General features: G+C 40.9%; 1 protein-coding gene across 2 annotated transcripts in view; it reads left to right on the top strand.

The window, feature by feature from the left end:
* The window catches only part of LOC121383612 (furin-like protease kpc-1), a 187,387-nt gene that overhangs the window by 90,374 nt on the left and 83,038 nt on the right, over positions 1-13,975 (top strand). For both annotated transcript variants that reach the window (XM_041513706.1, XM_041513711.1), the window contains exon 4: positions 1,435-1,563. In XM_041513706.1, coding sequence (XP_041369640.1) covers positions 1,435-1,563 — 129 coding nt within the window. The remainder of the gene's footprint in view (positions 1-1,434; positions 1,564-13,975) is intronic.

The following is a 13,975-nucleotide window of genomic DNA, read 5'->3' as shown; positions in this document are numbered from 1 at the left end:
AGTGGTAAGTGTTCGAAACCCTAGTGGTATATGGACACGTTAAACAAGTTAAAAAGCTAAGCTAAGTTAGTAGTTAGTGGTTAGTGAGAGAGAAGAGAGTGTAGTGTCTTACACCTACCCACTGAGTGATTGAAACTGTTTGCGTGAGTGTACAATCTACATTTAGATTTCTCTTCGTCATATTAAAAAAAATAAAAAATTGTAACACGCATTACTGCTGTCCAACTCAGACTTCCAAGTATTTCCCCTGCTAAAATATGTCTATTCCCATAATGGGTTAGTAGACAATTGATTGTTGCACACACAGGAAAAAGATGGTGAAGTGCATTGACAGAAATGTGTTTAGTTTTAGATTGCGTGCGAAATTAATAGTTTACAGATAAATAATATTGTTTTATTGAGACTTGAATTATTTAATAGTTCAATTGCCCACAGGCAAGTTAGATCTTTCACATCAGTTGCACGACTGTCATATTCCATTTGCCTCCGGCTTCGGGCAGTGTTATTGTTTTAAACCTCTGCTTCTAGTTAATACTTAACGTTTGATGCACTTCACCCTTTTGATCTACATTGATATATTTAATATATTACATATACATCAACAGCTAGACGTGTACATAGAATGAATGAATGAATGAATGAATGAATGTTTAACGACACCCCAGCACGAAAAATACATCAGCTATTGGGTGTCAAACTATGGTTAATGCAACCCAATGTGAATGAATGAATGTTTAACGACACCCCAGCACGAAAAATACATCGGCTATTGGGTGTCAAACTATATTAATGGAAACAAATAAGGTGATGATCAACATCAACAGAAAAATTCAAGATATAAATAAAAACAGTGTAAAGAACTGTGCAAAATACAAATACAAATATCACAGAGAGATACTGACTTTTACTCTAAACTTCAATGTGTACTGTATTGTCCATTCTCAAAGAGAATGTTACACCCCTGCACCACGGTGAGGTTACAGCACGCGCAGGGGACGTGTACATAGAGATTATTACATGAGCTTGTGTGTCGTACTGATTTTACGAAACGAGTGTCAGGATTCTTGTATTGCCCAAGCGAGAGCGCGGGTAATGCATGAATCCTGACGCAAATAAAATCAGAATGATGCACACGCAAGTGTAATAATATTTTTATTATCCACATTATCCATACTAATATTTTTTTTTACAAATAACAAGGACGTTTCAAACACAACTAGAAAGAGAGGATGAAACGATGTCATTTTGGTAAGCGATTACACAGAGCTAAGACTGGAGAAGTCGTATTAGGTTATGATGTCACTTCTCAAAATGACGTCATGCGATGTGCACGTGAAATCATTATGACAGATATGTGTCATACTGGTTATATTTCCATGAATATCTTTAACCATGAGGTATGTAAGCGGAACTGTTTTGTTTTCTATGTTTCAGAATCGTGGAAAGGGCTTAGATATGAACGTTGAGAAGGCCTGGGCAGCAGGATACACAGGAAAAGGTGTTACTGTCACCATACTCGATGATGGAATAGAAAAAGACCATCCAGATCTACAAAAAAACTATGTGAGTATTTCATTTTATAATTTATAACTGATCAGTTTCTGTTTGTTTTAGATGTCGGACAACAATTAATGAGTATTTAAAAGTAAATAGAGGTTTGTGGGGGAAAGTAGGAGAGTGGCAAACTATGACACCTGGGCCCATATTTTCGAAGCTATCTTAGCCTACGAAATCGTGAAATCATCGTAAGCTATGACGTCACTATGGCGTGCGCTGTAGTGACGTCACAACCTACGACGGTTTTACGATTTCGTAGCGCTAAGATGGCTTCGAAAATATGGGCCCTGAGCAGGACGACCTGCTATAATCGCTGGTAAAAAACAAAGGGTATTCAGTTCAAATGGAAGAATGAGTCTCATAGAGGAAAAAGGATAGTGGAAACTGTGGTAGTATTGTTTAACTAATGTACGTGTGCATGTCTGTGTGTTCTCGGGCCTAATTCACAAAGGGCTCTTTGGCTCTGTTAGACAACAGTATCCTCTTTGCAAGTCTTTTAGCATTGCACTGCGAGATTACAAAGTTGCGAGAGTGTAGTGAATTAGGCCCCTGAACAGTTTAAACAGGTTTTTAAATTGTAATGTTCTGTATATATTTGTTCTAATTTATTCTCTTCTTTAACTACTTCATATGAGGTTGGTTTGGGATGGTTATCTCGGGTTATTAGGATGTCAGATATGGTGGAGTGCATGGAAGTTGGGTGTGCTAAAAAGAAATCCTGCTTTTTGATACACATTTGCTGTGCTGCTCATGCTTGTTTGAGAGGCAATGTGACATCTGTTCCTCATGGTCTGCCATGACTTGGGCTAGAGAGCAGGAGAGAGGTGAGGAGAGACCGTGTAGAGAGGAGTGTGGAGACTACTTGTCATCCTCCAGCCCGACTAGCCGGTGGTCAGTAAGTCGGGTACCACTTCGAAGGTCTGTTCCTCATGGTCTACCATGACTTGGGCTAGAGAGCAGGAGAGAGGTGAGGAGAGACCGTGTAGAGAGGAGTGTGGAGACTACTTGTCATCCTCCAGCCCGACTAGCCGGTGGTCAGTAAGTCGGGTACCACTTCGAAGGTCTGTTCCTCATGGTCTACCATGACTTGGGCTAGAGAGCAGGAGAGAGGTGAGGAGAGACCGTGTAGAGAGGAGTGTGGAGACTACTTGTCATCCTCCAGCCCGACTAGCCGGTGGTCAGTAAGTCGGGTACCACTTCGAAGGTCTGTTCCTCATGGTCTACCATGACTTGGGCTAGAGAGCAGGAGAGAGGTGAGGAAAGACCGTGTAGAGAGGAGTGTGGAGACTACTTGTCATCCTCCAGCCCGACTAGCCGGTGGTCAGTAAGTCGGGTACCACTTCGAAGGTCTGTTCCTCATGGTCTACCATGACTTGGGCTAGAGAGCAGGAGAGAGGTGAGGAGAGACCGTGTAGAGAGGAATGTGGAGACTACTTGTCATCCTCCAGCCCGACTAGCCGGTGGTCAGTAAGTCGGGTACCACTTCGAAGGTCTGTTCCTCATGGTCTACCATGACTTGGGCTAGAGAGCAGGAGAGAGGTGAGGAGAGACCGTGTAGAGAGGAGTGTGGAGACTACTTGTCATCCTCCAGCCCGACTAGCCGGTGGTCAGTAAGTCGGGTACCACTTCGAAGGTCTCTAGGAAGGGTGGTAAGTGCACAGATGATTCTTTTCCTCCCGCCAAAGCCATGGCCAGCAAACCTCGGGGCACTGATGCTCCATGCTACTTCAGAAGCACGGAGTTGGCTTTGATGGTGGAATTTGGTTAACCTCCACCGGTAAATGCAGCCCCTGATGTGATTGCAAACACAATGGTGACGGTGTTGGAGGATGGAGGTTCTCTTGTGTCATGCACGGCAGTTCTTCCCTGTTCATATTTCCATCATAGAGATGGATGCCAGGTTGTTGGTTCCTCTGTAGAGGTTCGCAGCAGTTCGAGGATGCTGCCAGTTTTGGGGTGCTGTTCTGCCTGCCAGGTTTCTGGTGGAGGGTAATCTGTTGACGAATCCTAATGTGGTGCACTGGGTCCAGGATTCGGTGCAATGGTCTGGTTTGTATTTATACGAACATCTGATATGGCCAGTTGAGCTGGCGCCGACAATTCCGTAGTATGGTTCTGCAGGGATATGCGAGACTGCAGCATTCTTAGGGGCTCCTGTTCCTACCCCGATGGTCATTCCTAACCTGTGCAATCGGGGTAGAGGTTCGATGAGGTATTCCCCGTCTGCCTGGGCTGAGACTTGTTCTCAGGGCCCGATGGCTACTGGTCGACCTCAGGAGCAGCCAAGGGGGCCCAATGAAGCTCGTTTTGACTGTTTCATGGCATGGTTGTGACAATCATATCAGTTGGCGTTGATCTCTCGGGCATCGACTTCAGTCACGGTGACACCAACCCCCCCACCCACCCCACCACCACCTGGTTTTCTGGTGCAGCCTGTGGTATAGAGCAGTTTGTGGATTCGGGTGTGAGGTATCAATCTTCCCATGCAGATCTGCTAGGACTTCGGTTTGGGGGAGGGGTCGGGGTCGGTGATCGATAAGGTTATTTCATATACATTATATATATATAGGAAGCTTATATGAAAATATCTTTATGGGTAAACAGTACATGCACATGTGAAGATAAAAACAGCATTTGCCCTGCATGTACTAAAAGTAGTCTCACATAGATTACAAGACTTGAAGTACAGTCAAACCCGCTTATTTGCATACCCTCGGTGCTGCTCGATTTTGTGCAATTAACCGGGTTAGTCGATTAACCGATGGAGTACCGACTTTCACTTTGTAACAGCCATCCAACTTACAAAGTGGCATGGGAGACAGTCTAGCATAATGCGGTACTTCATACTGGAACTATTACAGTTAACACATGTCACATGCAGTTGGATATATATAAATGTAAACAAATATATCTATCGATATATATATAATTAGCATGACGTTTTTGTTTTAATCTGCCAGACCAGAAATCATTTTTAAAAAAAACCCAACAACGTCCGTCACTGGGCGTCGTTTTCTAAAAACACAAACTTTGTGCATTAAAAAAAAAAACACTGACCATCCACTAGTGTAAACAAAGTGTATTAGCCATTTAGTTAATGAGATAAACTTGAAACGGAACCATAAAAAAAGTTCACGTTTCATCGGTGCACGTATTTACAAAATGACGTCAGTTTCCGAATTACCGGACTGTTGATTGACCGAATGCGCCTTACCATAGAATTACGTGAACTTGTATGAATTTGCTGGTATGGTGTTCTTTCCATCTCAAAAGATATGACAAGCTTTGGTATTATTTGTGATCCCCAAATAATGACTTTGCTATTGTTAAGCAATTAAAGTTAAGCTCAGCTAGTGAGTCGTTATCAGTTCCAGCAGTCTGCATTGCATGCATGACCGGTCTAACACAATTGACTGACCTTCATGGTGCGGTCCGACTGATTGGTGTCTAACGATATAGCAGAAACTTAGGGACGATCCATAAATAATGGTCTTTGTTATGTTTGTTTTTTGACGACCTCCCCCACCAGTCTTTTTTTTTCCCGCTACATTTTCCGGGAAGCAAGTGATAAATTGTTTCTTTTGCATTTAACAGATATAGTGTACACTGCATCTAATGAATAAGTGAACAACAACCCTTTCTTGGTCACATTTATTAAAAACATAACCGCCTAGGACGATTGATCTGTAATCTTTTAATTACTAACAAGGCTTCTCAACATAACGTAATTGATACAGAACAATGATTGCCCTGAACACGTCAATCGAATAGAGCCTCAATAGTTGAGTGCGCATGCGTACAAGCGCGCAGGCGGCACTTCTAAAAATAATAGTCGGAGAGTTACCCGTTATTGAGATGGCCTCTGATTAACAGCAATATATTGCAAACAAAACATTAGGTCTTAGGTTTATTCAACTTAATTATGTCATTCTTAAATTTTGTAGTCGGGTATTGTGATTCACCAGTAGTAACATGCACACCATCTCATTTGCATGCCACACGTCGACTCTGTAAACAGCAATTACAGTCGGCTTACCACACAGTGAGCTCAAACAAAACAGATTAATCGGTGATTTATTTGAGTTTTTTTGCCAAAGTTTGATAGACTTTCGCAGTGATTTGTGACATTCATTTAGCACAAATTTGTTTTAAAAATCGTTATTTATATGTGCAAATAACCGATATATAGCCTGTAGTCTGTGCAATTAACCGGATGTTTTGTAGTGTTATAAGGGCAAATGGTTCCGTGTTGGGTGAAAATAGTCGATTAACCGAATTATGCTATAAACCGATGTGCAAATAAGTAGAGATGACTGTATATACATTTTATTTCAGCTAAAGGTTGTTACCATATGCCATTTTGCTGACATTTTAAACAGCTACGATGTAGCATTAGCTAAGAATTAAGAATGTGATGTTTATTCTTCTGATTTATGACTACATACATGTAACAATCATTCAAAACATACAAAAATAGTAATAACAAGTTGGGAAAAAAATAGTTTTGTTGAACGACACCACTAGAGCACATTGATTATTAATTATTGGCTACTAGATGTCAAACATTTGGTAATTTTGACATAGTCTTAGAGGAAAGCTGCTACATTTTTTTCCATTAGTTGCAAAGGATCTTTTATATAGACCATCCCACAGATAGGATAGCACATACTACGGCCTTTGATATACCAGTCATGGAACAAGAAATAGCCCACTGGGCCCACCGACGGGGATCGATCCCAGACCGACCGCACATCAAGAGAGTGCTTTACCACTGGGCTGCATCCCGTCCCCAAGCAAGCTGGATGTGGCAACTGGTTGTACGTGTTAACTAGCTTGTTGAATTGAAGTAGTCTTCAGGACAAATTGATTATGTATTTTCAGGCAACATTTTGTTGGGCCATTTTATCTGTCAGATGCTTTTAGCCATCTCTGTTTAACTTGTGCCTGTATGCAGTATCAGTACATATGATGATAGTTATACTTTTGTATGTACAAGACAATACTTGTGAAGATTAGTAATAATACCACATTACATAATTTAATTTCATTTCAACTTATTTTTGTGTTTATATCCAATTAAGGTTCAAGCACATTGTCCTTGGCATACACTTCAGCTCTCTATGCTGTCTGTCCAAAACAGTGGGTTAGTTGTTAGCGATTAGTGTGAGAGAAGAGGGTGTAGTGGTCTTACACCTGCCCATTGAGTCGTTAAAACTTGCTCTAAGTGGGATCCAGTACCGGGCAGTGAACCCTGTACCTACCAGCCTTATATGTCCGATGGCTTAACCACTGTTAAAACTTGCTCTAAGTGGGATCCGGTACCGTGCTGTGAACCCTGTACCTACCAGCCTTACGTCTGATGGCTTAACCACTGTTAAAACTTGCTCTAAGTGGGATCCAGTACCGGGCAGTGAACCCTGTACCTACCAGCCTTACGTCTGATGGCTTAACCACTGTTAAAACATGCTCTAAGTGGGATCCGGTACCGGGCAGTGAACCCTGTACCTACCAGCCTTACGTCTGATGGCTTAACCACTGTTAAAACTTGCTCTAAGTGGGATCCGGTACCGGGCAGTGAACCCTGTACCTACCAGCCTTACGTCTGATGGCTTAACCACTGTTAAAACTTGCTCTAAGTGGGATCCGGTACCGGGCTGTGAACCCTGTACCTACCAGCCTTATATGTCCGATGGCTTAACCACTGTTAAAACTTGCTCTAAGTGGGATCCGGTACTGGGCTGTGAACCCTGTACCTACCAGCCTTATGTCCGATGGCTTAACCACTGTTAAAACTTGCTCTAAGTGGGATCCGGTACTGGGCAGTGAACCCTGTACCTACCAGCCTTATGTCTGATGGCTTGACCAACAATACCACTGAGGCTGGTTTGTATGTACAAAGAAAGACATATTTTATTTAGCGACGCACTCAACACATTTTATTTACAGTTATATGGCGTCAGACATATGGTTACGGACCACACAGATTTTGAGATGAAACTCGTTGTCGCCACTACATGGGCTACTCTCTCCGATTAGCAGCAAGGGATCGTTTATTTGCGCTTCCCACAGGCAGGATAGCACAAACCATGGTCTTTGTTGAACCAGTTATGGATCACTGGTCGGTGCAAGTGGTTTACACTTACCCATTGAGCCTTGCAGAGCACTCACTCAGGGTTTGGAGTCAGTATCTGGATTAAAAATCCCATGCCTCGACAGGGATCCGAACCCAGTACCTACCAGCCTGTAGACCAATGGCCTAACCACGACTCCAAGGCCGGTTTGTATGTACAATACAATACTTATGAAGATTATTAATGGTATCGCGTTACATGGTAAACAAGCTGTTGAGATGAGTTCCTGCCCAGGCTGATAACACGTGATTGCTAGCTTACTCAGTAGGTATAATCTTCGACAAAAAAAATAAATAAAAGAATAAATAGGGGCGTACTCTTTTATGTTTTAACCACCAAGCTGATGATGAAGTTTATTTTTGTGGGATTGTAGTCGGGTTATCCAGGTCGTTGTCTCTGGGGCTGGTTGCATCTGATTAGTTTCACAGAAAGGCACTCAAAAGGAAGTGAATGATAATGTTTTCTTTGAGACAGTTAAACAAGCTGAACTATAAGGGCAAAGGAAATGAGAACAATGAACTGGAACCAGTTTGATGGTGGCTACCAAGTTCTGGATCATAACAACACTAGCTTCTGGGTGAAGTGTTTCTCTGCAACATTTGAGGACTTGTTTTTAGTTAGGGCTGAAGAGTACCATGCATCCTTGGCACACCACCCTGCAGGCCATGCCTAGGATAGAAAAGTACTAATATAATAATAATAATAATAATAAAGGAAAGGAAAGAATATATATATATATATATATGTATATATATGCCATTGACATTAATGTCCAATTTTTGGGGCACAATAGCAAGTAAGGAGGGCAGTCATAGCACTTGCCATGGATGCTGTGGTAAACTTTGAACTACAGACCATCGAGTAAACTATAGTAACCATGGGCATAGGAAGGTGCCAAAAAGTGTGGGGGGGGGGGGGGGCGCACACACACACACACACACACACACACACACACACACACACACACACACACACACACACACACACACACACACACTACTATTGCCATGCCCGACGGCTAATGAGAAATGTTTTTTGTCAAATGCTGCATTTTGTAAATATGAATATCATACCTCCAACCCCACGCCACCCTCCAATCTTAGTGTTTTTAATTGATATCTCCTTCTTTAGGTAACATGTCTGATTATTACTGTTAGTAAATTATATTAAGTAAAGTAGGACTAGTGAATTTTTAATCGTGGCTAGTAAATTGTTAAAATCACTGATCCCATGGCTAGTGTGTTTTGTAAAAATGCTAGAAGTCCTGTGGTTGGAATTGTAGGTTAAGAAAAGCAAGAAATGGTTCCAGAACATTTTGACTAGATGTTCTTGTATGAGCTGAAGCAGACCAGACTGAACAAGTATACAGAGAAAGTATCCAAACAGGCTATAAGCATTACTGCAAAATCCTTTTGGTGTTGATATAAAGTAGAAATTTGCTGGGGAATTTATTGCTTCATTCTGAAACCATTACAGTGTATATTTATCATGTGTCTGTACACTATCTGATGGAAGTCTTTGTGGCTGAAATGTCGGAAATGGAGGCTATACGCAAGAAACTATGTTATTTCATGTCTTTGAACCAAACTGTGAAGAAGAGCAGGCAAGAAAGCGAAAACAAATTGCTTTTGTCACTGAGGCGTTACCTTCTTAAGATCGTCTTAGTGGAGATCAAAACCAGTGCCGGTGCCGGAGCAAGCAACAGTTTGGTTCAGTTATTAAAGGTGCGTTTGTACCAGTACACACTATTGGAGTTAACAGATGTCTATGTTGTATAGTACCTGTATGTTTGTGTATAGTAACTGTAGCACTAGCTAAGGCATAGACAGTGGGTGAGAGAGCAGCTATGGTTTTTATATATTTATACATGTATTTATATATATTTCTGTGTGTGCCTCCTACTTTTTGGCACCTTCCTACACCTGTGTGTAGAACAAGTATACAAAGTATTCAAATAGGCTACAGGTTACACACCACCATTAATTACTCCATGCAGTTCAATACAATTTCTATGTCAGAATATATTCTGTGAAAAATACAACACTATCGAAAGGGTCATGTGACTCCCTTGATAAGTACCATGTACAAAAAACAAAAAACAAACCCTTTTCATTTACTGGTACATGTAGCCACCCTCATGCCAAAGCACTGCTTCGTGTTGCTGTTACACAAGTGGCAGTATACCACTTGCAAAGTTGTTATCAGTTAGTACTAAATATAACAAGTAACGTCAAACCAGTGGGTTATTTAAATATTACAGAGGTCTGTCTAGTTGTAATAATCAAAGAAAGATTTCAAAAGGTATCAGAATTTTTATTATTTTAATATTTTTACTTTTTTTTTTTTTTTTAATGACGAACTACTTCCTAAGCTGGACTATATTAAGCTGCTACAACAAGTAATGACATCCTGTCATGGACAGAGCTCTGGTGAAGTCAGAGGTTGTGCCCATGGCAGGTGTGTTTGAACAGTTCTCTGATGGATGCATGCCAAAAATTATCCACACACCCATAGTAATGACATGACAAATAGTGGCATGGTACCTATGTAATCAGATTGTGTCAAACAAAATTTCAGTTTAAGTGATATGCTTCCTCTTACATAATACCGGCTTCGGTGGTGTCGTGGTTAGGCCATCAGTCTACAGGCTGGTAGGTACTGGGTTCAGATCCCAATCGAGGCATGTGATTGTTAATCCAGATACCGACTCCAAACCCTGAGTGAGTGTTCCGCAAGGCTCAATGGGTAGGTGTAAACCACTTTCACTGACCAGCAATCCATAACTGGTTCAACAAAGTCCATGGTTTGTGCTATCCTGCCTGTGGGAAGCGCAAATAAAGATCCCTTGCTGCCTGTCATAAAAGAGTAGCCTATGTGGCAACAGTGGGTTTCCTCTAAAAAACCCAGTGTCAGAATGACCATATATTTGACGTCCAATAGCCGATGATAAGATAAAAAATCAATGTGCTCTAGTGGCATCGTTAAATAAAACAAACTTTACTTTTTTACTTTTCCTCTTACATAACAGCAAAATGAGGCAGTACTCAAGCGAGTATTAACAACTAAACAAATGATCAGACTATCATTTTTTTTTTTTTTTTTTTTTTTGCGTGGAAGTTATAAAGCGAAAGCACTTCCTGAAAATAACAGTCATGTAACCCTTACAACACTGTCCTACTTTTTGCAAAACCTATTCTGATGTAGACACACACTCATGCAAATGTGAGTAGTGATGTACAACAGGGTCCTGGTACAGTTAGTAACTGCTGGTAGGTACAGGGTTTGCAGTCCAGTACTGGCTCTCACCCAGAGGAAGTTTTAATGACTCAGTGGGTATGTGTAAGACCACTACACCCTCTTTTCTCTCACTAACCACTAACCACTAACCTGGACAGACAGCCCAGATAGCTTAGGTTTGTGTGCCCAGGATAGCATGCTTGAACCTTAATTGGATATAAGCATGAAAATAAGTTGAAATAAAATGTTGTAGTTGGCAAACTGAGCATAATTATGTCTGTAGTAACTGTTGATCTACACAGACTGAACATCAGATGGCAGTTTGGCCCAGTATTTAAGGTTCAGGTATTGGCAAACTGAGCATATTTATGTATGTAGTACCTGTAGGTCTACACAGAAGCTTAAAGCTGATGCAACCTCAGTAGTCTCATCTGGAATATATCTGTCAGTAGACCACATCATTAAGGCAGTCTATTTGTGCAACATGCAAGTGCTTCGGTGTAGAACTATTGGTAATTAATTTGTATAAAAGGCTGCTGGAGCCTATATCTCTTGTTAGAAACAGCAATGGTGTGTGGCAGTATAACTATGATCCACACCAAAGCAGATTACTAAAACTGTAATAAAAGTTTTTGTTTAACGACACCACTAGAACACATTCATTTATTAATCATCATCTATTGGATGTCAGACATTTGGCAATTTTGACATATAGTCTAAGAAAGGAAACCCGCTACATTTTTCCATTAGTAGCAAAGGATCTTTTATATGCACCATCCCACAGACAGGACAGCACAGCACATACCACAGCCTTTGATATACCAGTCATGGCATACTGGCTGAAACTGCAGTAACAAATAAATTCGAATTTATCTTCTTGTACATGTAATGAACAATTAAATTGGAACCACTCACTTCAGAAATAAGAAGAACAGTACACTGTTAATGGTTTCTTAATATAAAGTACATATTAATTGCATAGTAAGATATTAAGGGGAGATAATTCTGCAGTGGAGGTTATAACTCAGGGTCGTATAGCATTGTTGTTGTGCTAGTACTAGGTAAGTATGAATAATGATGAAAATTAGAAACAAATTTTCTAAAATAGCATAATCATTGAATTAGCACATAACACAGGAGCGTTTGAAGCGGTATGGCCGGTACCACTTTTGGGGCAAGCTATGTTTTTTTCTCTTCCTATGGTGCTCTCATAGTATAGATCTCATCATATATATTGCTTTCATGGCCGTACCAACTTTTAATTGATTCTGATGCTCCTGTAACATAAAATAGGAGAAGAAACTTATGGACCATCATCTATAGTGGTTAAATCATCTGTCTTAGACCAGTGAAAGTTTTAATGACTGCTATATTGAGTTCTGTCTGATTAAGCACTGACAACTAACCTTTAATATCAGTTCTTGACAGACAGGCCATGCAGATGAGGTCAACTACAGTGTACTTGAATGTAATTGCGCATGAAAACAGAAAAACACCCCATTTCTTGCTTTTCATTTTGATTATTATCTTTATATAGAAGCCACAACACACACAACACACACACAAACACACACAAACACACACAACACACACACACACACAAATTCACACCCACACAACACACACACACACACACACAACATACACACAAAACACACAACATACACACACACAACACACAATACAACACACACAACATGCACAAACACAAATTCACACACACACACACACACAACACACACACACAACATACACACACACACACACAACATACACACACACAACATACACACACACAACATACACACACACAACATACACACACATACAAACAGACGACAGTTCATACATGCATGTACATTTTGTATGCATGTTCATATATAGATTTACGTGAAAGATAGGAAAATATAGAATAGAAGTGACAGATTGATGGCATGGTTATGCATGACCAGTGCATGCTGTTTGTGTATGTCATTGTGTGTATTTAAATACACCAGTCCCATTACAGCACCATTATCAGACCAGGTCCTGGTGGGCTTTCACACCAATTACTGCCAGACTGCAGGTCTATGCAAAATACAGAGCAGTTTGATGGGTGCTGGCGGTTGCATGACAAAACATTGTGATAAACTTGTTTTTCCATTACTAAGCAATTTCAGCTACCATACCTCTTGATTTTATTAAGTGTTGTTTTTTGTTTGTTTTAATACATGTATATGTGTGTGTGTGTTTATTAAGTACATATGTACACACACACATACACACATGCATGCATGTGCACACACATGCACACACACACACACACACACACACACACACACACACACACAGCTAGAGTTAAAGAGAGGCATACGGAGAGAGAGAGAGAGAGAGAGAGAGAGAGAGAGAGAGAGAGAGAGAGAGAGAGAGAGAGAGAGAGAGAGAGAGAGAGAGAGAGAGAGAGAGAGAGAGAGAGAGAGTGGGAGGGAGGGAGGGGAGGGAGGGAGGGAGAGAGGGAGAGAGGGAGGGAAGAGATAGAAAATGTGAATGAAGGGGAGCATGTGCAGGAGAGGGAGTGAAAATGGGAGAAGGAAAATGCAGAAGGATAAACCTGTTGTGAACTTGTGCTGAATTTTCCAAACGCCAGTAATGACATTTGCATTGATTTTGTGTTGGTCACATCATTAGCTTGTATAGAGATTCCTTATATGTGTACATGGTGTGGATGATGTTTTTAGTATGCTGGCTAGCTGTATGGGTAGGATACCAATAATCACTGTGTGCTGTTATTGATATCTCTTGGAATGATGCATGCAATGAGTTTTATTAGGATACCTGAGGGTTCCAGTGACCTGTTGTGATCTGTTTTAGATCATCATGGTGCATCATCCTGTGTCGTTTGTAGATATTGTCATCGCTTATAAACTTTTCACATTTTGGACTTCTTGTGGAGAAGCAAATTTGTGAATTTGATTAGTCTGACTCCCCACAGGGGCCAGAGGGATGGGGACCAAAAGGGGGAAAATTAGTGAAATGCTTTATCTGAATAATCTTAATACATGCATGTATAC

Source organism: Gigantopelta aegis, chromosome 2, assembly GCF_016097555.1.
Source record: "Gigantopelta aegis isolate Gae_Host chromosome 2, Gae_host_genome, whole genome shotgun sequence".
Lineage (NCBI taxonomy): Eukaryota > Metazoa > Mollusca > Gastropoda > Neomphalida > Peltospiridae > Gigantopelta > Gigantopelta aegis.
Note: the sequence above shows the minus strand (reverse complement) of the source record. Positions and strands in the feature narration are given on the sequence as shown.